This window comes from Lissotriton vulgaris, chromosome 3_1 (assembly GCF_964263255.1).
Source record: "Lissotriton vulgaris chromosome 3_1, aLisVul1.2, whole genome shotgun sequence".
Lineage (NCBI taxonomy): Eukaryota > Metazoa > Chordata > Amphibia > Caudata > Salamandridae > Lissotriton > Lissotriton vulgaris.
This window is the reverse complement of record NC_141689.1, coordinates 1,737,546,562-1,737,569,321: the sequence shown is the minus strand read 5'-3', so window position 1 is coordinate 1,737,569,321 and position 22,760 is coordinate 1,737,546,562. Positions and strand designations below refer to the sequence as shown.

Genomic DNA, 22,760 nt, shown 5'->3' with positions numbered 1-22,760 from the left:
AGGTTTAAAATCAACACATCAGATCAGGCAAACTTTTATAATGTACTATTTGTAATAAAATATTTATTCACACAAGCTACTTACACGTCAGGTTAACTAATAGTTCTTGAGCACTTGTGTGTGGGATCCACACAGAATAAAATTACCTGTGATTCAGTAGCTCTTTCTCTACTTCACTTCAGATTGAAGCTGAAAATACATCTTCTTCAAAATGGACTCTCCTGGTTCCTCCAGCCAAGTGATATGAACCATGAAGTGGATCTAAATCACTGGCCAGCACCCTTGCTTTATTGCAACCCATAGCTTTGGAAGGGGCATTTCACAGGGACATGCAGGCTTCACTGGCCAGACGTTGATGCTGATTAGCCCATTGGCATATCAGAAGCTTGTATCATAATTTCCGTAGCAAAATAACGTTAATAGATATCTAAATATAGTAGGAGATATCTCTCTCCCGTGGTCTTTAGCTAGCAAATAGGAATTCAGTTCAGAACTTGCTAAATTCTCTCTTTGAAGTGGTGTAAGTAGGGTTTTTTAAAATATAAATCAGTCATTGGTGGTGGGAAATAGCCAACCCACATCCAGTTTTGCAACTAAGGGGTGCACTTTCTGTCCTTGGTTAATGACTTGTTGTAAGAACCTATCTCAGAGAGCTATGTACCAAGAATTCAAAATAGTTCTTCCTCCTTCAAAAGTTCTCTGACAGAAAGTATGTAATATCTCACAATTACTGTAAGTGTATTTAGTGACTTAAATTAACCCCTGGTCTCTTCAGCCCATATTTCTGAAACGTTGCAAGTTTGTTTTTCAACCTTGGGCATGTTTGACAAAGGTAAACATAGATGTTTGGCCTAAACATGGACTAAATGTCTCCGTTTATATCTTTGAGAATTCACAAAGGGCATTTACGAGTAGGTTCTTTATGTCTGCCCTCGCGTCAAAGATCTGGCCCAAGTGCAGACATAGAGATAGTACCTGTAAATGCCCTTTGTGAATTCCCAAAGTCATAAACATAGATGTTTGGTCTAAGTTTAGACCAAGCTGCTAAGTTTACCTGTGTGAATCGGGTCACTTGTCTTTTACTAGGGATGTAACTTGGGTGAACAGGTAATACTTGCCCGTATTTTTCTATCCGTGCCTGGACTGGGTTTGCACTTAAGTATATAAAAAGTGATGAATATAATGCTTAAATTATTCTCAGCCACTGGTAATTAATCGATTTGGACGCATCCCAGTCCCTTGTTATTTTGCACACCATGTGACCTCAGTTTGAACCTAGCTATTTGCAAATCTGTGTTATGCCTGCTCCAATGGGAACACTCCAGCCTGAACGGTCAGCACAAGTCCTCTCTGAATCGGAACACAAGCAACCTAAAAAATGATCGTCTGGAAAGCAACTGAGAGTGATTGCAAGTGGCTGAGAAGAATTCAAGCAGTCCTTCCACCACCTTGCTGTTTTTGCAAGAGAAGCTCTAAGTGGGATGGGTATGCCCATATGTAGGTCTCTTACTCACTAGGCCATAGGACCCAAGCTATAACTCATTTATAAGACCTAAGTAGGTCAAAACCAGTGTAGTGTTGCTTGTGTTCCCTTCTGAAAGGGGCCTGGGCTGGCTGTTTTGGCTGGACTGTTCCTATTGGAGCAGGTCTGAGACTGATTTTCATAAGGCGGGTCTTGGCCTAGAATGGCCCAGTGGGCAAAACAAAGATGGGCTGGAATACTGCCTAGAGCGGTCGTCAGTGGCTGAAACTAATTCAAGCATTCCTTCATAACCCTGTTGTTTTTGTGGTAGTAAAAGCATTAATCCCATCAACTTGTTTTTGCAGTCGATACCTTAAGTAGAACGGGTATTCCCACATGTTGGTCCCGAACTCACTGTGCTAAAGGACTCAACCTACATCTCACTGATGACTCCCAAGTAGGTCGAAACTAGTCTGGGGTTGCTTGTGTTCCCATCAGGCGGGACTTGGCCTGGCAGTTCTGGCTAGACTGTTCATATAGGAGCAAGAAAAAGATGGATTTACTGAAGGTGAGAGTTAGAACGGACATCCTTTGGTGTAGACTTTACAAAAACTTGTTGCTGGCATTTGTTTATGTGGGCCTTAGGACTCTGTGCACTTTGCCACTGCTAATCAGTGCTAAGTGCTTGTACTACTTCTACCCAGGGCCTGTAAATTAAGTATCACTAGTGGGCCATCAGCAGTTATTGTGCGACCCACTTAAGCAGCCCTCTAAAACATGTCTCAGGCTGCCCCTTGCAGCCTGTGTGCGGTTTTAAACTGCCAGTTTGACACAGTAAAATAAACCTTTTTTGTCAGGCCTAAACCTCCTATTTTAATACATGTAAGCCACCCCTATGGTAGACCCTAAACATTCCATAGAGCAGGATGTATTGTATTTAAAAAGTAGGATGTGCTTTTTTAAGTTTTAGATGGCTTAGTAGTGAAAAACTTCTAAATTCATTTTTCCCTACTCTGAGACCTACCTCTCCCATAGATAACATTGGGTTACCTTACAATATTCAACAAGTGATAACTTCTGATTGAGAATAAGTAGCAATGTCATGTTTGGTCTCAAAAGAATTGTAATTTAAAATCCTTTTTAATGGTAAAGTCGGATTTAAGTCATAATTCTGAAAATGTCACATTTGGTACCTGTAGCTTGTGTCCTAGAACACATGTCTGTGAATAGTTGGCAGTTTGCTTATGTGCATTCCTACCAGACAGTGAGACAAAGGGGAACTAGGTGTTGGCAGAATGGGTCATCCTGCCAGAATGGGTGGGATATACCTATTCCATGCCCCAAATACATTTTAAAGAGGCTGCCTCCAACACACTAACAAAGAACTTCCCACCATTCTTTTCTTACCCTAGACCTCTTAGAGCCTGGAAAGGGGAAGGGCGGTTAACTCCAGAAACCAGACGTACAAGGGCCTAGACATTTCTTCCACTTCAAATGGGTATGAACATTGGACCCTCAGACCAACTCTTCAGTTCACTCCTGGACCTGCAGAGGACCCTTAGTCTGGTGTGTACTTCAGAGAACTGCCATACTGATTAAGGCCTGTTTTGTACCTCAGAGAACTGTCCTACTGCTACCAAAGGCCTGCTCTGCTGCTTGAAGCCTACCGTGTCCCCTCATTGGACTGTTCTGCTGTGTGAGGCCTGGATTGCTGCTTGATCCCAGGACTACCAGTTGGCTGACCTCCTGTTGTGGTTTACAGGGAAACACAAAGCTCCAACAACCTCAAACCTGCACCTGGACCCTGCCTGAAGTGAGTTCTGCTCTTCAAGTGGTGCCCACCTAGTCCTGGACCCTTCGCAGTGGGACTAATGGTAACCAGCCAAAACTGAAACTTGGAACATGTTCCACCAAAAGGTGATCTGAGAACCAGCAGGAGACCAGGACCTATCTGCTCGCCGATTCCCATAGCTGCATCGCAGTGGGCCTGACTTCACAATAACTCCTGCTATGTTCTTCTCCGCAGTAGAAAATGCTGATCAGCTGCTCTTCTTCAGAATGGTAACCAGCCTTGTGGAGCCATGTCAGCTCCAGCCTGCAGCTTTCTCCCAATGGAGATTTTTGAGTTTGAAAACAGTGACAAAGTCCAAATGTAGAAATCTTCACTGTGACTTCATCCAACGCCTCCTCCTCGGACATCAACATTTCTTCTAAGTCCGAAGGCAAACATAGACTGAGTTCAATACACTCCTTGTGTCCAATCCGTGCTAAATAGTGGTTGACCATAAGTATCAAGTTTGTCCCGGTCTCATGGAACTAGGTGCCCACAGTTGGTGCTTTGATCTTTTAGGTGCTATTTATCACTAAAACATTCAATAATTTATCACTCTGGTTATACTGACTGGATTTAATTTGTGTTGGTGTCTGCTTATTTATCACAATTTTTGCTATTTTTCTAAGTTGATGTGGGATTTTCTTGTGTTGTATTTTCACTTTATTACAATTTGTGAGCTGCATAAATACTTAGGACATTGCATCCAAGTTATGCCTGACTGCTTCTGTGCCAAGCAACCTTAGGGTTAAGAACAGGTTAATTGAGCAACTTTTGGGGTTTACCCTGACAGAGATTGTGGTTGTTGCTTAAGAAGGTTCTTCGCCTCCCTAGATCTAAAACTCAAACTCCTACAGCAGGTATCTGTCTAGAATGTCATAGTGGGCAAAAAAGTATGGCCTTGGTACGGCTAGAGCGATAACCAGTGCCTTAGTTTAATTCAGTCATTCCTTCCAGCAGCTTGTTGTTTGCAGTAGCTATCCTGAGTTCGGGGTCATTTTGGGGCATATTACCAAGCAATAGCGATAATTATCGCTATTGCTTGGTTAGAGACAAAAATTTACAACTGAGCTGCGGCGATTTTTACCGCAAATAAAGCTTGCAAAAAAAGTCAGCAATATTCATGCATTACCGAGCTAATGCTCTTAGCCATGTTATCCACCTCCCATTGGATAACATGGCTAAGAACTGCTCAGGGCAGTTGTTAGCTTTTGGAGATATTCGCGCTTAGCGCGAATATCTCCAAAAGTTGGTAATAGGAGATAGCGATGTTAGCGACTGTTTTCAGTCGCTAACATCCTGGCACGCCCACTTTGCATGTCATTAGTGATAAATATCACTGACATGCAAAGTGGGGCCCAAGATGGTCGCTTTCTCCTACTAGCTGTCGCTAACTGGTGTTAGCGACAGCTAGGTAATAGGGAGATAATTTTATCTCCGCTTTCTTGGCTTTTAAAGCCAAAAAAGCGGAGATAAACCCCCTTGATAATATGCCCCTTTGTTTCTCATTACTCTGCATACGGTTGATGATTTTGAGTCATAGGGGCATATTATCAAGGGATTTATCTCCGCTTTTTTGGCTTTAAAAGCCGAGAAAGCAGAGATAAAATTATCTCCCTATCAGCAACAGGGTGCTAGCACGCAAATTTGCATGTTAGCACCCTTTTTCAAAAAGCTTCCCCTTGCATCTCTAATGGGATGCAAAGAGGGCGTTCCAGAGAAAAATAATAGGAGAAATGTTGTTAAGTGACATTTCTCCTATTATCAAGGCTTTCGCTAACCCTGTTAGTGATAAAAAAAAGCAGCGCTAACCGCGGTTAGCGCTGCTTTTTTTACACCTGGTATTTTCCTGACTTAGCCATGATATCCTATGGAAGGTGGATATCATGGCTAAGTTTGTGAGCCCCTATCATCAAAGCTAACGCCAAACTTTGAGAGATTATCGTTGGTTTTCTAGCGATAATCTCTCATTTGGCAGTTAGCGCGAGGATTTTTATCACTTCTGAGATAAACCTTGCTAATAGCAAGTTATCTCTGCGATAATTTCCGGTGATGCTTAGCATTAAAAAATTCTTTGCTAAGCCTCGTTAGCGATAAATATCACTAATCGTTGATAATATGCCCCTTAGTTCTTTGAACTTGTGGCTTAGCTTTAGCAAGTGTTTCATTAGCTACAAGCACAAGCAGGCCTCTGAATCTTCATATGTTCATATGATGAACTTGTTTGTAGGTTAATTGCACAAATTGCATTCTAGCAGTCCTGAGACTTCTAAGTTTGTTTCTACTTTTGACTGTTGATTTGATTGCCCTTGGTGATCCAGGTTATTCTAGGTTTTAATGGCTTCTGCCCCTGTTTTTGACTCCTTGTTTGTTTTTCCATGGCCCTGATCTTTCGCTTTGTTGAAACATATGTCATGTTTGATGTCTATTTTACAGTTTGAGGGTCTGATTTGACGTATTCATCTTTTGACGCTTTTTCTTTTCTGATCAGTGGAGCATTTGAGGAATTCTGCTTTTTGTTTACCTCCACATTCTTTCCTTCCTCGCTCAAGGCAACAGTGCTGTGGTGGTTCTGCTTGTTTGAGATAAGCCTTTCCTTTTTACCAATGCTCCAAGACTCTTCTCTGTGCTCTGCTCTGCATGTGTAGTGCCTATTCAACATCTGCTGGATGCACAGTAGTCAATTTATTCTTGCTCACAATAATTGTGGCCTTGGATTTCAAACAGATCCTTTTGTAAAGGAAAGGTATGGCTAGTGGGTTTCAAGATTTGAGTATTAGTAATTTTCCTCCTTTGACAATATGTTGGTCATTAACTTCCAGTTTTATTGCAGTTTTCCACTTTCTAAAATCAGATCTCACCCTGAGTGGGTTTTGAGAAGCTGAACTGCCACAATGGGGTGCCATTTATATATTCCAGTACTTCATAGGAGGGGGCATTAAATCAGAGTTTCACTTGGTAATTTTGTTGTAATAAATTCTATTATTAATAATTCTGTTGCTCTTTTTTTGGTTCTAAGGTTCATTTGAATTGTGCATCAGTGGATCTGTCTAATATAACAGGCACATATAACGCCAGGGTTTTCCATAGGGATTATGAGCTTTATGACCTTGTAGTTTCATGCTCCTCTGCTTTCATTAGGAACTGCCATGCTCATTGCTTCTGACATTCTATCTCAGGATTTGTGTCCAAGGGGAGGAGAAGGAAGTTTCAGAGTTTTGAATCCACCCCTTGACCATCTCATGATATTTCAATGTCGTAAGTGAAAGAAAGTGTATCAATACCCTTTATTTTCTGTATCTGAGCCTGTTTCATAGCAGGGGTTACTATTGCAGAGACCTCATTGTAACTACAATCTTAATTTTTTTACCCCCCTCTGCCCGGAGGTTTTACTATATGTGACATTCACATTGATCTGGTAAATACATTTCTGCCACTTTCCCTATTTTGTCACAGTATTGAGTTATATCTGCTAGCTCCCTTTCTGTCAGTGTTTTATGTGCAGGGGTCTCATGTGCTGGGAGATATGGGGATCTTGGGGGTTGGATGTTTGACTAAGATCTTCCAGGGTTCTCCTAGAAATTCCTGCATGTTTTCCACTTCTTTGAAATGTTCTTGCTTGCCAGCATTTTAAAGCAAGCAACATGGATCACGGTGACATCCTGCAACTTCTGTCACCCTTCGCAACTATATATCAGAGTTACTGACCACCTTGCTGTCAAACATCCTAAAGACAAGCCTGAAGATCAGGACCCGCCCTCCCAGGACGGCCTAAGGTGCCTTAATTCCCTTGTTTGTCATTTCCAACACCCCCACTCCTGACCTCACCTCATAAACCCTAGCGGGCCCCCAACTACCACACTCCACCAGAACAAGCTTTCCCCTCAGATCTCGCTTACCTGCTTGAAAAGAGCAGCAGGGCAAGATGCTGGGGTAATGCATTAAGCAGTCTTGATAGCCAGTAATTGAGTTATCAGCCTTCAAAGCAACTGATCTCACAATCTGGTATAGCTATTGGGCGCATTACCAGGGTGGTACAAGCATGACTGGAAAAAGGCTATGGTGTCTTAGGGCCCCATAGAGGTTGAGTGAAGTGACTCATGCTCTGTAAGAGCTGGAGATGATGAAGGGTGTTTGTAGTAGCACCCTACACAAATTATAATAATTATTATTTGATTTTGTAGAGTGCATGGCTACTTGCCTGAATGTCCAGGTGCTGTGGTCCAGTAACCGCTAGTCAGTGGAAGGTTGAAAGTTGGAAGGCCTGGTTGAACAGCCAGGTTTTTAGGCACCATTTGAAGGTGCTCTCATCTTAGGTGGCCCGTAGATGAAAGAGAAGTGCATTCCAGCCGGGGCAGAAAGGAACAAGAAGGAGTTGCTTCCCCATTTCCTCCTCCCAGTTTTGGGCACAGCAGTCAGCGAGCTATCTGAGGAGTGTAGAGCTCTTGTTGGAAGGAAATGAGTGAGTCTGTTAGCCAATTAGTGGGGCCAGCCTTATAAAAAGCTCTGTGAGCCATCATCACTAGCCCTTTTAAATGAACTCTTTGGTGGATACATAGCCAATGGGTATACTTGAGGTGTGCATGAATATGGTCATATATTTTTAGAGATTTAGGAGAAGTTGAGATGCAGCATTCTGCACCAACTGGAGTCTCTTGAGTTGACACGCTGGGAGACGCCAGTACAGTGCATTGGCATAATCCAGCCATGAGGTTATAAATGCATGAATTAGAGTTTTCACTAAAAGCTTTTTTAGGGGTCTCAGGAGGCCGAAGCATACTCCTACCAGACTGTCCAATTTTGAACTAAAATATATCTGGAAGTTAAATAAGTTCCTTTATTATGCTACCAAGCGCTCTGCTTCTTCCAAGCAACTGATTTCTCCAGCTGTCATTTCTCACATTCTACCTTAAATATTTCAGCTTTTCCAGATGTCATTACTTCCATTTCATCTCCTCTACTGTGGAACATGGAGAGGTATCTTGACTACTAGGCAAGCTGTATCTGCTAGACTCAGTCACTTATATGTTGGATGCCTAGTGTACTGATGCATACTCCATTAGACCACAGTTAACAGAGAGACATAGTCCACCAACCACGTAGTGGACCTCATTTACAAGGCCTATGCACTGCTGAAGCGCCACTTTTAATGAAGTACCGGAGGCGCACATTGCAGTGCCATATCTACAAGGTCACATAAAGCCACCTTACATGGCTTCTTATGGCATTGTAGATAAGTTGCCTCACATTGCGATGGGGAGGAGTTCCATGGGCGTTATGGTGTGTGTTCCCACATAAAGCCCTTGGCTGTTGAGACATTTAGACATTTACAACATTCTGTAAACCTTGGTATCCGTCAAAAGCCTATTCCTCTCCAGGGCAGGTGAAAGGGAGGCACAACAAGGAGAAATAACTTAATTTCTCCTTGTTTATAACTCTTTCTATGTGGGCTGTATTCAGCAGTACACATAGAAGGATATCACCTCAATTGATTGTTTTTGAGCATTAAGGAGTCCCTTCCTGCACAAAAACAATAAATCCCACACACACAAACAGCCTTGCACCATGGTGGAAGGGTGCCTGCATTGGCACATAGCAGCCAATTGAGCACCATCTCAGGAAAAGAGGACAGAAATGCACAGTATCTGCTATGTGCATATGTGCATATGTGATATATCTGCATTCCTGCCCTTTTCTTTTGTCATAGGGCAGCGCAGAAGGAAGGCTTCTGGCTCTGCCCTACAGCAAAATATTGTAAATGAGGCACAGTGTTTTTAGAGGGTGGTTCATTTGTGTTGTCCCTTTAAGATATACTTACTATTCTGCTATTTATTTTTCTTTCTTATTATTGAGCTTCAGGATAGAGCTTTCATGCCGGTGAAATTATGAAGGTCCTGGTAAGGCTCTGTGAGGGGCACAAAATACTTGGCCTCAAAACAGCGGCCCGCCATTAATGGCGGCACTGACAGAGAGACACTGGACAGCTTTGGCATGCAGCATGGAGCACCACATTGTTACCATGTGGGGCATATGAGGCAGTTAGGAACTCAGCATCAGTGCCTTACCATGAAGTCTGTGGGTGGCATGCTGATTGATTTCATCACAGGTCACCTATTGCACCACCACTGTATCACACAGTATGAGTCAGGTTGCATATGTCTTTGCTGCTCACTCTGCACACACCACTTCTTTTATGTTCCTTTGACCTCACCTTGTTCACTGGCACTCTATTTTAAAACTGATCCCACCCTTCAAAAGGGGCAAGTAGAACTTTATAGAAGTCAGGTCACATTCCCACATCAGCTTTGTCTTCATAGACTTGCTTGTGTAGTTTAAGAAGAAATGAAACAGCTGTATTTTGACATTAGAACATGACACTATGAAATGCTATGTGTTAAGGACAAAGTGGGCTTTAGATACTACAGCTTTACAGCTGAGGTAAATATGAAAATGCATTTAAACAGTAATATGACAATGCAATGCAAATATATTGTATCAGTTGAGAACAAGTACATTAAAATTGAACAGTGAAATCTGTAGGTATCTTATTGTGCTTAATGCTTTCTTATTTATTCAGCTGTTGCAATATATTGGATACTAGAATGGTGGATAAGACTGTATGTTTACTTTCCGATTTATTGTCTTTCTACTGTTACTGAAACCTTAAGATTTCATTTTTATTTGTTCTTTCCTTTGGTTCTTCCTATCTTCCATATTTTCTTACTTTCTTCTTCCTTCTTTCCATTCCCCCGTTCACTTCATGCATTTTTTTTCTTCCTTCCTTGGTTTCTTTCATTATTTTATTTTTGTTCTGTGTTAATTTTTCTCTCCCATTTCATTTCACTTCAAATCAAGGTGGAGAATGGAAAACTCAGGACTCAAATTTCAGTTAGTGAATCTCTTCTTCACATCTCTTTCACTTCAAACAACGCACTGGTCTTAATCTTTATGTAACTTTCCCTTCAAATGTGCAACTATTAAAACAGTTTAATGTCATCTAATTCTTTGCAGTACTGAGTTAGTAAGGAATAAATGTTTAGACAAACGTATGGGCCTCTGAAAACGGTCATCAATCGTAGAAAAGGTATTACATTTTAAACTTCAGTTTCTATGTGCTTACAAATTCAAACTAACATAAAATGAAGTATACAATTTAATTTCTTACCTGTGTGGTAAAATTTCCCAGAAAATCCAAGGTTGAAAGTGAAATTTGCAACCATAGTACGCAGTAAACTCTGTGTCTCCAATAAAGCCTACAAGAATGAAATATGTTTAAAGAAGTTTTTTTCCATAAACGTTAATTGTAAGAAATGTCTTTAGTATTCAATTAAGAACATTTGCATTAAAGCAAGAACATCATATACAATTTAGTTCATACAGAATTCCTAATAAAGCAAACATCGCAAATCCATATAAATAATTAATGATCCTAAATCTAAGTTAAAATAAGAAGCTCTTTATAGACCACCTTGTAGCCAACCAAAATGGATAAGAACATGTCCGAAGCATCTATCACCCTTGCTCAATAATTTTACAATGGAAGCAACCAATCATAAACCTTCACCTCTAAAAGAGAGCTCATTCATGTGAGCAAGGATGCATGCTCCGCCATCCAATCCAATAGTGAGACAATCATCTATGTTGAGCAGCAAAGAAATAACGCTACAAACATAAAAATTAGTGTTGCCTAGTCATAAGCATAACCACAGAAGAACCGGTCCAGAGATAAGTGCTAATTTGTTGTACACGCTCATTGTACTTATTTGTCTTCCTCTAAATAAGTCTAAATTTTGCTTACTTACATTGTCAATCATTGGTCAGTAGCACAGCTGTAGAACACATTTACAGTGTTTTCTTCTTACATTTCCTGTTTAAAGTATGTACTGATAAGGAGAAAAATACCAATCTGATTTTCCTAATTGTTATAACAGCTGGCACATTAAAATAACTGGTTAGGTGGTAACCCTAGGAAGAGGATGTGTTCTACTCCAGAAGCATAACCAGGAATCTGCTTAAAGGCAGTGGAGGGGCAACATATAGCTAGAAAATAAATGATTTGTAAACGATGGGAAGGGGTGATTGCACATGAGTGATTGTGATAGGTGAGCACTAAGGAAGCAGCCCCCCCAAAAGGCTCTCCTACAACACCGACCTCTTTTTTCAGTGACTAGCACAATTTTGCCTTGCAAAGGGATCTTGTTTTGTTAATGGTCTGCTGTAAAGGGACAAGGGACAAGGATAGCATTTTTGTAAATAGTTAAATACAGGCACGGTGTCCTCTGCCTATGTAATAAACCAGGGGGGGATTTGTGTGGGGACAAACATTATTCTAGTCATGCAGATATATTGAAAACGTAACAGCATTTCTTATGATGAATGGGAACCACTGAAAAAGTAGTTTAAATATATCACCCAAATCAGCAATTACCCATGCCTGTGTGGACTATCACACATATCTACAATATTTTCTCTAAGGGTTTTTTGATATATGTATTGTCTAAAATACCACTAGCGGAACTGTCTGTAGTGTCCTTAGAAGTGAATTATAAGAGGGCACACATTAGGCCACAGTCAAACTGGTGGGGGTGCTTTATGGGATAACGCACCGCCTGCCATAAATTATAAGGATATTGCAGGTCACCAAAGGGTTTCATGACCCAATACATGGAACAAGAATGAAGGCCATGTTCCTTTATAAGGTTATTTAAGTCTAGGGTAACTTCCAAGATCCTTTTCATGTACTCCAGGAATTACTTTATTCCTTATAATGCATGGTCTCACCTTTCCCACAAACCACTTAAATCCTTAGTGTGTAGCTCTTTCATAGGCAACAGAAAGCATGTTTCCAATCATGAAGAATAAAGATGGAATCTCAAAGGCAAAATGAAACACTTCTAAATAGCTGTTAAATATTTATTGAAAAAAATAAAAGTGCTACAAGGAAGAAACCCCAGCCAAAACAAATATCGAAGGAATTAAATCTTGCTCTTCCAATCACTCAACTCCTTCTTCATCTTCAGGTAGAGTGGAGTATAAATCATCACGGGCATGGAAGAAACAAGATGGATCTAGTTAAGAACACAGATAAGGGAAGTACCCCCTCCGTAGTCGAGACAGCCAAGACAGGAGCCAGTCCCACCAAATCGAGCCTAGATCTGCTGACTGTATTTCTAGAAGTTACGGCTCCAGAAATCAGGAAAACCGACATATCCTCTCTTCACTTTTGGGGGCCCAAGGAGGTCACAAAATCAATATTTTAGAGACAGCTAACATGCAATTGACGATCAATGGTGACATACTCCCTGTCATGGCAATAGAACAGCTCCAGCTCACAACAAAATACCAACAATATCAACTGAACTAGAGGACAAAGCGCCAGAGGTACCGGCTCACACCATGGCATCTGCTTCCATCGAGACAACAGTAAATCAGATATTATGTGACCTTCACGAGATGAAGCTTCCCCAAGAATCGGCGCATTGTAAAACTAATGAGCAATTAGTCCAGCTGAATAAGAACTTCTACCAGCTTTCGGACCGCTTGACACAGGTTGACCAGAAGGCACCCCCCCTAGAAACAAACAGTAATGATTATGGAAACAATTTAACTAGACTGCAAACAGAACTCTAAGATCTTCAGTTAAAATTGGATGATGTTGAAAACCGCGCTCGATGCACCAACCTAAGATTTATTGGCATACTCGAAGATTGCGAAGCAGGCCAGTCACCAGTCCAATTATTAAATGAACTGGTGGGTAAAGTAGTTCTCCCGGAAAAAGCAAAAGACTTTTGTGATCTTACTATCAACAGATCACATCGAGTGCCAGCAACTCGTGCTGCAGATTCAAAATTTCCAAGAACAATCCTGGTTAATTTTGTTGATTTTAGAATCAAAGAAAAAATCCTGTCTCAAGCAATTCCCAAACAATTGTTTACTACTCCAGATAACTTTTCATTTAGAATTTATTCGGATGTGTCAATTTCAGCAGCACGAAGACGTAAAGATTTTGTTGGAATGATTGATGAGTTTTAACACCATAATGATCTAGCTGGAATAATACAGCAATCTAAGCTAAAAGTCCTGTATAAAGGCAGATCATATATATTTCAGTCAGTTGAGCGGGCCAAAGATTTCCTTCTCTCAATCAAGAAAGAGGGAGTGAATAGGAAACAGTATCCATATTGATAAGGACATTGTGGTACAAATTAGCATGTTGAAGATAAGGAACAATGTTGACACTTTTTTGTCTGTCCGCTTAGGGATAACAGGCTGTTTTATACCTTCTCCTCCGGGAGGAAGCTCCTAGTATGGTGTCAATGTACAATTGCAGGGGTAATGGGGAAAGGTAGGGTACTGGTTAAGGTCAGAGGGTGCTGATGGGCCCATAACAGGTAGGAGCCCAATCAAAGGGGAAAGGGAGGAGATGGGATTACATCAAGGTGGGTGGAGAAAAAAGAAAAAAAGTAATCACAGATCTAGCTAGGAGCATTTTCCAAAATTTCAGGATCGGATGCAATAGAACTAATTGTGAGGGTAGAAGAACACACATAAAGAGAGCTAACAGAGGTCCGAAGGAGATAGCCTTCCCTAATGGCTGAGCAACAGGTGTTGCAAATAGTCTCATGTAATATAAACAGGGGTAATAACCCAACTAAACTGAGAGCTACACTTCAATGGCTAATGGTAAATCAGCCTCACATGATTCTACTGCAAGAAACTCTTTAAAAAAAATGCGTCCAGACAAGTGGCCAAAGTTGATAAAACTGGTGTTTTTGGCCTCAGCCAATGCACCTGAAAGGGGGGTCGCATTACTATTCACATGCTACTATCAAGGGGAAGCCCTTCAGATTATGATTGACCCTTTAGCTAGATGGGTGATGGGAAATCTGAAGATCAGGGAACAGATCTTCCAACTAGTTAGCTATTATGGCCCAACAGATGATGTGATTTTAGCCATGGAAAATTTGGTTGACTTATTTATTCCATTAAATGGGGCAATAATTATAGGAGGGATTTACATTTTAGTCACAATTTGGGATTAGACTCCTCCTGAAGCTTAACCCAGGCAAGACCGAACTGGTCTTGCCTGGACAGAGCACCCTCAGCTGGAACCCCAGTTTCTGGCCCTCCTGCATGGGCGCCCCCCCATCTAAATCATCCTCGGTTAAGAGCCTTGGCATTTTCATTAGTGAGGATCTCTCCCTGAAAAAACAAGTTGGAGCTGTTGTTTCCTCCAGTTTTTTTCAGCTGAATAAAATAAAAAAAATCGCCCGCTTCTTCTCCCAAGCTGCCCTCACTCAGATCGTCATCTCCCTGGTTTTGTCCAGATTGGACTTTTCCAACAGTCTATACCTTGGGCTCCAAACTGGAGAGCTAAAACGCCTCCAGCTGGTTCAAAACCAGGCAGCCAGACTTCTCTTGAACATCCCTAGAAGGCAATCAGTCAGACCTGGCTTGAAACAGCTGCATTGGCTCCCGGTTGAGCAACGCGTGGCCTTCAAAGCTGGGTGTATCCTTTTCAAGTCTTTACACGACATTGGTCCCATTTTCATTAGAGACCTATTTAAAAAATACAGCTCCTCCCGCAACCTCCGGTCTGCTCATAAAGCCCTTCTGACTATCCCTTCGTATAAGAAGAAGCGTCTCGGAGGCAGCTGCTTTGACCATCTTGCAGCTGCCCTCTGGAACTCTTTCCCTCTTCATCTGAAACTTAGAGATAACATCCTCAGCTTCAGACACTCTCTGAAGACCTGGCTCTTCTCTCAGGCGCATCACTAAGCTGCCTTTTCTCCACCAACCGATGGCCACGCCTGTTCCTTCCTACAGCGCCATGAAGCCTCCGGGCGTACGAGCGCTTAACAAATGTCAAATAACATTAACATTAACATTAACACAGAAATAACTCACAAAATAAAACATTAACCTCTAGATATTGAAAAGCATAATCAGAGATTTTGCATGAGTGGATCCATGGAGGGCCCAGCCTTCCATTAGAAAAGAATTCACTTGTTTTTCAAAAAAGCATAACTCAGCAGCTAGAAAAGATTTCTTTTTAATTTCCCACCAGTGCGAAAGGGGGAAGTCCTGGACTATCCTCAATCCTTTTTCTGACCATTCGGTCCCGGTAATCGAGTTCAAAACAAATGTCGACCTAGGGTAATGATCAAGGTGGATGCTAGATAAAACCGTGTGAACCAAAGAGGGCTGGATCATAATAATTCAAGAGTAGCTTCCGGAATTTGCCTTTAGAAATATGGGATCAGCTCCACACTTTCCCGTATGGGACTCTTGCAAGGCCTTTATTAGAGGGGAAGCGATTTCACGCAAGGTAAGCATCATTAAAGAGAAAAAAGAACAGGCTAGGCACCTACAGTGAGATCTCGATCAGGCAAGTCAATCCCATTCTATACTCCATTCCGGAACAATGGTATCCAACTTAAAGAAGGGCAGGCAGAGCATTGGAAATTTTTATGAGCACCAGGCAATAGTAAATCAAAATATGTGTTTACAAACGTGGTATGAGTAGGGCAAGCAAGCAGGCACATTTTTGGCATGGTCTACTAAAAAACCCTCAATAACACCACTATTAAATCTATCTTTAATTAGGAGAAAGATGTTCATCAGATAGACAAAATCAAGAAGGTTTTTCAATCACATCATAAAGGATGTACTTGGCCCGCATCCACACCGCTTAAAGAAATTGATAAGTTTCTTAATACAATGGCACTATCCACTCTAACTTTCTCCCGAAAAAGCCTAGCTCATTGAGCCAATCTCTGAGATGGAGATCCAGGCGGCAACTGAAAATACACCTAGTGACAAAGCTTGTGGCAACAATGGAACACCTATTGAGTTCTACACAATTTTCATGTCACAGCAAATCAGCTGATCACTGTCTTTATTTAAAGTGATTTTGGAATAATGGCACAAAGTTTAGTCCATGAGGGCCAATGAGGCTTTTTGCTTGACCCATTTCTCACCAATTACTCAATTTTTTTAATCCAGGTGATCGATTTTTTTTCCAATAACGACACTAAAGTGACAATCATTATCATTGGCGCAGAAAAAGACTTTGACTTGGTCAACTGGGATATCTTGTATGCCATTCTAAAGAAATTTGAGTTTCCTGTAGGCTTAGTTTAAATGTTACAGAATGTATATGAGAAAGCAGAGGCAAACATATTAATTAATGTGCAAACTGCTGGCACAGCCAAGATCCAGAGAGGTACTCGACAGGGTTGTCTGATGTACCCCATTTTATTTGCTCTGTACATCCAGCCATTAGCCTCCATGATATGCCAAAACCTGTTAATTAAACCTCCAGTAACAGAGGCACCTAAATTGAAGTTTTTTGCTGACGATCGAATTCTCTATCCGGAAGCTCACTCTGAAAACATTAAGCAAACTTTTGATACAATTAGATCTTTCTCCAATCTGGAGGAGTATAAAATTAACAATAACAAATCTGAAATCAGTTTTTCCCCTGGATCTTCAGACTCAGGTTGCAGAGGATAATCCCATTTTTTACTTACGTTTTTTTGGGTTTTGCATGATTTTTCACCAATCTTTTTACTCAATTATATTAACATCTTAAATAAAGTCAGAAAAATTTTAAATAACTGGCAAACTCTACCTCTCTCTATAATTGAAAGAATTGCATTAATTAAAATGATGGTTTTCCCGTTATTTATCATTATCGCTCCAAACTATCTTATTAAAAATCCGCAAAAAATATTTTCTAGAAATAGATCAAATGCTATGAAAGTTTATCTGGTCAGCGAAGAAACCACACACTAAGCTAAAAATGTTGAGTCTGGAAGAAGGAAGACTATGGCTCCCCCACATCCAAAAATATTTTCAAGCAGCCTTCTTTGATTGGTGTGGACGATCAGCTTTGCCTCATGATTATTGATTTAATTTCTACCTTCAGAAAATGTTACTAGAAAACAACAAACATCAAAAATCCTTTAATAAAATCCCCAGGCTACCCAAACTCTAGAGATATAAGACTCTGCGCATAATTCTAGACGGACTACACCAATCCACCCAGAAACTAAAATAAGACACTGTAGAGATCTAGGATTGTTGGTGGATTCACAGACACTAAAACTTTGGGAAGAGCTAGGAATTTATCAAATAAAATATCTTTTAATACAGGGATAGATGAAGTCTTGGGAACAAGACAAAGGAGATAGAACAGAAGAAATCTCAGGCCTAGTATTTTCATATCTCCAGATTTCTAGTCTAGTCAAAACGTTATGACTTCTCGACGAACCACTTCCTGGGGCCATTACCCATGCATTATATGTTAAGGAAAAGTAGGGAACAGGGAATTGGCATTGCATTCTGCAGTGACAATTTTATGAGCAAATAGTCCAAGGTGCCCTTTTAAAAATACAGGAGTCTACGGTATGTCGGATAGATACTGCCTATGGAAGGACTACAATAGATGGTCCAATAACCCCATTGAAGGGCTGAATTTTAAACATATGGCATTTCTCTCTAAATGGCAGTTATATTATACCCCTAATAAACTCCAAAAAAAATCCCAGAAATGTCATTGGGGTGTTTTAGAGGTAACCATTTAAGAGGGGACTGGTTTCATATCTGCTTTTCCTATCCCAAATTATCAGACTACCGGATTAGGATCTTCCATTGGATCCGACCTGGATCCGACCTAGCCATAGCCCTCCCACATAATTTTCTTATCCAGCGTTTGGATAGACCTGAACAATGGGGAGGGGGCCTGGCGATCATCTACCGCAACACTCTCAAGTGTTCATCTCAAGAACTAATGGATATAAAGGGAGCAGAGGCACCGGCATTCTCATTGGAGATTCACGACACCTTTGTCTTCTCTGGGGCACTTATCTATCGCCCCCCGGGTCCACCCTCGAAGTTCTTGGAAACAGTAGGTGACGTTCTGAGTGAATTAGCACTCAGATTTTCCCACTTTTCAGTATTGGGTGACCTAAATTTGCACCTAGAGTCCTCTAATGAACCTGGAGTAGGTTGTTTTATGGATATTATTGATGTGTTAGGACTTACACTTGTGAATCAGGAACCAACCCATCAGGCGGGACATTTATTGGACTGCATCTGTTCCAATTCTTCCAGCCTGATAGTCAAACCCCCCAGTCCTTAGACATGGACGGATCATTTTTTTATTCCTTTTAATATTGTATGGAACTTGAAACCCATTACTAATCCTACGACGCGGACAAACAAACCCAAAACTAAATCTATTCCTGATTGGAAATCATTTGCCAGTAGACCTGACGTAATCAATAAGCTAAAAGACAGTATACCAGCTCTAATTGATCTTACTTCGACAGACAATCAGACTTTCTGTGACTGGATTGCCAGAGCGGGAATCCTGTTAAGCTCACCCAGAAACAATAACTCTAAAACTAGCAAGATCAAAAAGAGTGCCCCTTGGTTCTCAATAACCCTGAAACTTGAACTAGGTGAGGTCAGAGTACTGGAACGGAGGTGGCGTCGAAACTATGATGCCACCGCATCTATATAGCATCTATATAGCAGCGAGACGGAAGTACCACGCAGGAATAAAATCCGCAAAAAAAAACACTATCTACAGGCCTTATCTATGGCTGGCCAGGAACAAAAAGCAATTTTCAAGATTGTCAAGGATTTTATGAATCCTTCAGCTTTATCGCAAGAGATCCCTCCATCTCAAGATCTTTGTAATGCGATATCCGACTATTTGGATAATAAGATCCTTGCTATTGTGAAGACTTTTCCATCAGGAGCAATTGCAACTGCGGAAGCTGAACAGATTGGGGAGATGACGACCCCCCCCTGTTTTGAGGAATTTGCCCCAGTATCCCTTGAGGAAACCTCCAAGGCTATCCTGGCTAGTAAATCGGGATCTCCTTTCGATCCCTGTCCCCCCCCGGTGTTGCATATCCTAGTAAAGATGGTTAATCCCATAATCAACAGGATTATTAATTCCTCTCTAGCTATGGCAAGCATTCCTAATGATTGGAAGCTTGCAGCTGTCAAGCCTCTCCAAAAAAAAGGCACTTGCTGATCCCACCACCCTTTCCAATCTGCGCCCTATTTCCTTGCTACCTGTCCTGTCTAAACTGACTGAAAAGTTTGTCGACAGACAACTTACTAACTTTTTGGAGAAGAACAACATTCTCCATCTAAATCAGTCAGGATTCCGGTCAGAACATTCTACCGAGACGGCCCTGCTTTTCACCGCAGAGACCTTATGGGCAGCAATGGATCAAGGAAAGAAGGCTGTCCTTATCCTACTTGACCTGTCGGCAGCCTTCGATACGGTCTCACATAACATCTTAGTGGACCGGTTGGCTGCCGCAGGGGAAGGAGGACAGGTCTTGGCATGGCTTAGGAATTTCCTTAGCAATAGACGCCAAGTCACAGTGCTGGGCCAATATCAGTCTGAGGCCAAACACGTCAGCTCAGGGGTCCCTCAGGGCTCAAGTTTGAGTCCTGTTCTTTTTAACTTGTACATGGTACCCCTAGTGAAACTGATCGCGTCATTCCAGATCAGTTCCATTTCTTACGCTGACGACACTCAACTCATACTGGTGTTGGATAGGGAGCGGCCAGGTGCAGAGGAAGATCTTAAGGAATGTCTGGCAGCAACCTTTAAATGGATGACCAACAACCATTTAAAGTGTAACGCCGGTAAAACAGAAATCTTACCAGTCGGGAGCCATAACTTGTTTTCCCCAAAAATGTGTTGGCCAATGGAGGCAGAAGATCCTCCCAATACAATTATATCTGCCTGCAACCTGGGCATTAAATTTGACAACCAACTATCTTTTAAGCCCCAGGCTGTAGCTGTGGCAGGCATGTGCTTTCAGATCATTAAAGCACTGAGGAAGTTTTTCGATCTACTTCCGTTATCGGCGAGGAAAACAGTCGCAGTGGCCTTAATAAGTTCTAGGCTGGACTATTGTAACGGATTATATGCTGGAGCCAATAAAACCGTTCTCCACAGGTTACAAATGGTCCAAAATGAGGTAGCCCGCCTCGTACTACGTTGGCTTCGTAGGTCGTCAGCCTCAGCAGCACTCAACACTCTTCATTGGCTGCCAATAGGTAAAAGAATTTTGTTTAAAATTCTTTTAATTACCTTCAGGGCATTTCATCAACGAGGCCCAAAGTATATACGCAATGGGTTTAAAAGATATCACCCGACGCGTTGTCTGAGGTCTGCCAGTCAGAACCTACTTACTCCTCCCCATTTCAAGCTGGCCACAAAAGGTGGTAAATCCCTCTTTGTATTGGGCACCAAGGCGGGGAATAAGCTTCCTCTTTTTTTACGTTCATTTTCCCAAGAAGCCCCTTTCAGGAAGGCATTAAAAACTTGGATCTTCTCTTTGCCCGAGGCTATATGTAGGACTTTGGTTTAATTGTGGTGTAGAATGCAGGACATCCTTTTCCCTCCAACTCTTCCATCTGAGTTATGTGAGCGCCAAGATGCTCCTTGGAGTGAAAGTTGCGCGATAGAAATGTCTCTTACATTACATTACATTACATCAGCAGGCAACTCAATGTAAGCCTAAATCCCCATCCCTTGGCTATTTTATTTGGAATTTCTACCCTAAATTTAACCGTCCAACAAAACCAGCTTGTTTTTATTGCTTCCTTGTTAGCCAAGTCCCTGATCTTACAAAACTAGAAAATGCGGGATCCACTAAGATTCCCACAATGGGTAGCCAAAATGAAACAAACTAAAGAAAGGGAAGAACTCTGTACCCTCAGAACTCGAGCAACCCAAAAATTTACACAAATTTGGGGAGAAGACTAAACGCTTTAAGGACTGTAGCAAAGAGGGGGAGAAATAGACACATATAAGTCATTATTAGTAATTATGGGCTAGATGTATCAACATTACTTTATGCGAGTCTATAATATCGAATTTTACTGGTTCACTATTATAGACTTGCAAAATGCAATGTATGTAGGGATATGCTATTATTTTGAGATTCCTACGCATTCCTTATTTGCGACTCCCAAATTGCGAGTCGCAAATTAGGAATGGCTTCTCATTCATTTCTATGGGCCAAGAGGCCCGTAGGAATGAATGGGAATAGCATGTGCAATTTGTGAGTACCCAAATGGTACTCGCAAATTGCGCATGCAATTTCAAGGATGCAAGGGTTCCAAAAGGATACCCTGTTGCACCCCTGAAATATGCATGTGTGCACAAGTGATGCACATACATGCCCTAAGGGCATTAATGTGAGCCGCATGGCACTTTGAAAAATGCAAAAAAGTTAATTTTTCTAGGAAATCACAAATTATCACCAATTTGCAGTTGGTAATTTGAGATTCCTTTAAGCAGTATCGCAATTTGAGATGGCTACTAGAATAGCATTTTACGAATCCCAAATTGCGAGCCTCTAAATGCGTGTGCAAAAGAGGGAAATGTTGCAAGTGGGTTTTTCTTCCCTACATTGCACACTAGGATTTTGCAATCGCAAACGCTTAAATTCTGCAAATTTCAGCGATTGCAATTTAGCTTGATACATCTGGCCCAAAGAGCCTTATCATAGGTTATTACAGTTTGTTTGTTTTATGTATTATGTGAATATAAATATGTTTTTTGTAGTATCTATGTATTATTACTGTACATTACTATTTATTGCTCCAGAATATTTATATTATTGAGATTTTACTTCTTTTGTATTATGGGACTGTGATTAATGGAATAAATAAAGTTTAAAAAAAAGATATTAGAGAAGGGTTAGTTCAAGTCAGATTATTTTAAAAGTGCAGTAGCTGGGAATGTATAGAAGCATGCAGAACAGAGTATACCTTTTCTATAAGTACCCTAGGAGGACAAAAAATAAAAATGTTGCTATGTATTTCCCTTTTCTGCTTATCATGGTACAAATAGAATGAGCCTGAGACAAGGGATCCAGAATCCATGCCACTTATAAGCTACAATACAGCTGATGAACCAGCAGACTGGAAGAGCCAGGCTCTTCACCCATGAACCAAGTCTCTACTAGATAGAAGAAAAGCATGGTGCTAGATGAGAAAGCTCTAGGATCACGAATCCAGAGGCATAGCTATCAGTGGTGCAGCCACTGCAGTGGTACCACAATCAAAAGGTGAGAGGGTGGCGGAGAGTGCATTTCACCAGCTGTAATTTATTGAGAAGAACATCCTTCCAATTGGAATGTTTTTGTTCAATGCAATTGTCCCCTGCTTGGCTCTGTTCACTCTTTCTTGAGGGGGGTGTCAGGGAGAATGCAAGATAGTGTTGTAAAATGAGAAAGCGAAGGCCACACGCACCACTGGAAAAGTCAGAAGAGCAGAGGAGGGCAGACATTCAGAACCTGTATAGAAGGGGCTCAGCAAAGAAAACAGAGAGAAGAATGATTAAACTAAAGTATAGAGGGTGATAGAGGAGGGAACAATGAAGCATTGGTGGGGAAGGAAAGCAAATGGCAAGAACACATG

At 41.3% G+C, this 22,760-nt stretch overlaps 1 protein-coding gene across 1 annotated transcript in view; it reads right to left on the bottom strand.

The window, feature by feature from the left end:
• Positions 1-22,760, bottom strand: part of LOC147728380 (N-heparan sulfate sulfotransferase 4) — a 1,294,254-nt gene that overhangs the window by 883,639 nt on the left and 387,855 nt on the right. The window contains exon 3 of the mRNA XM_086963276.1: positions 10,459-10,546. Coding sequence (XP_086819402.1) covers positions 10,459-10,546 — 88 coding nt within the window. The remainder of the gene's footprint in view (positions 1-10,458; positions 10,547-22,760) is intronic.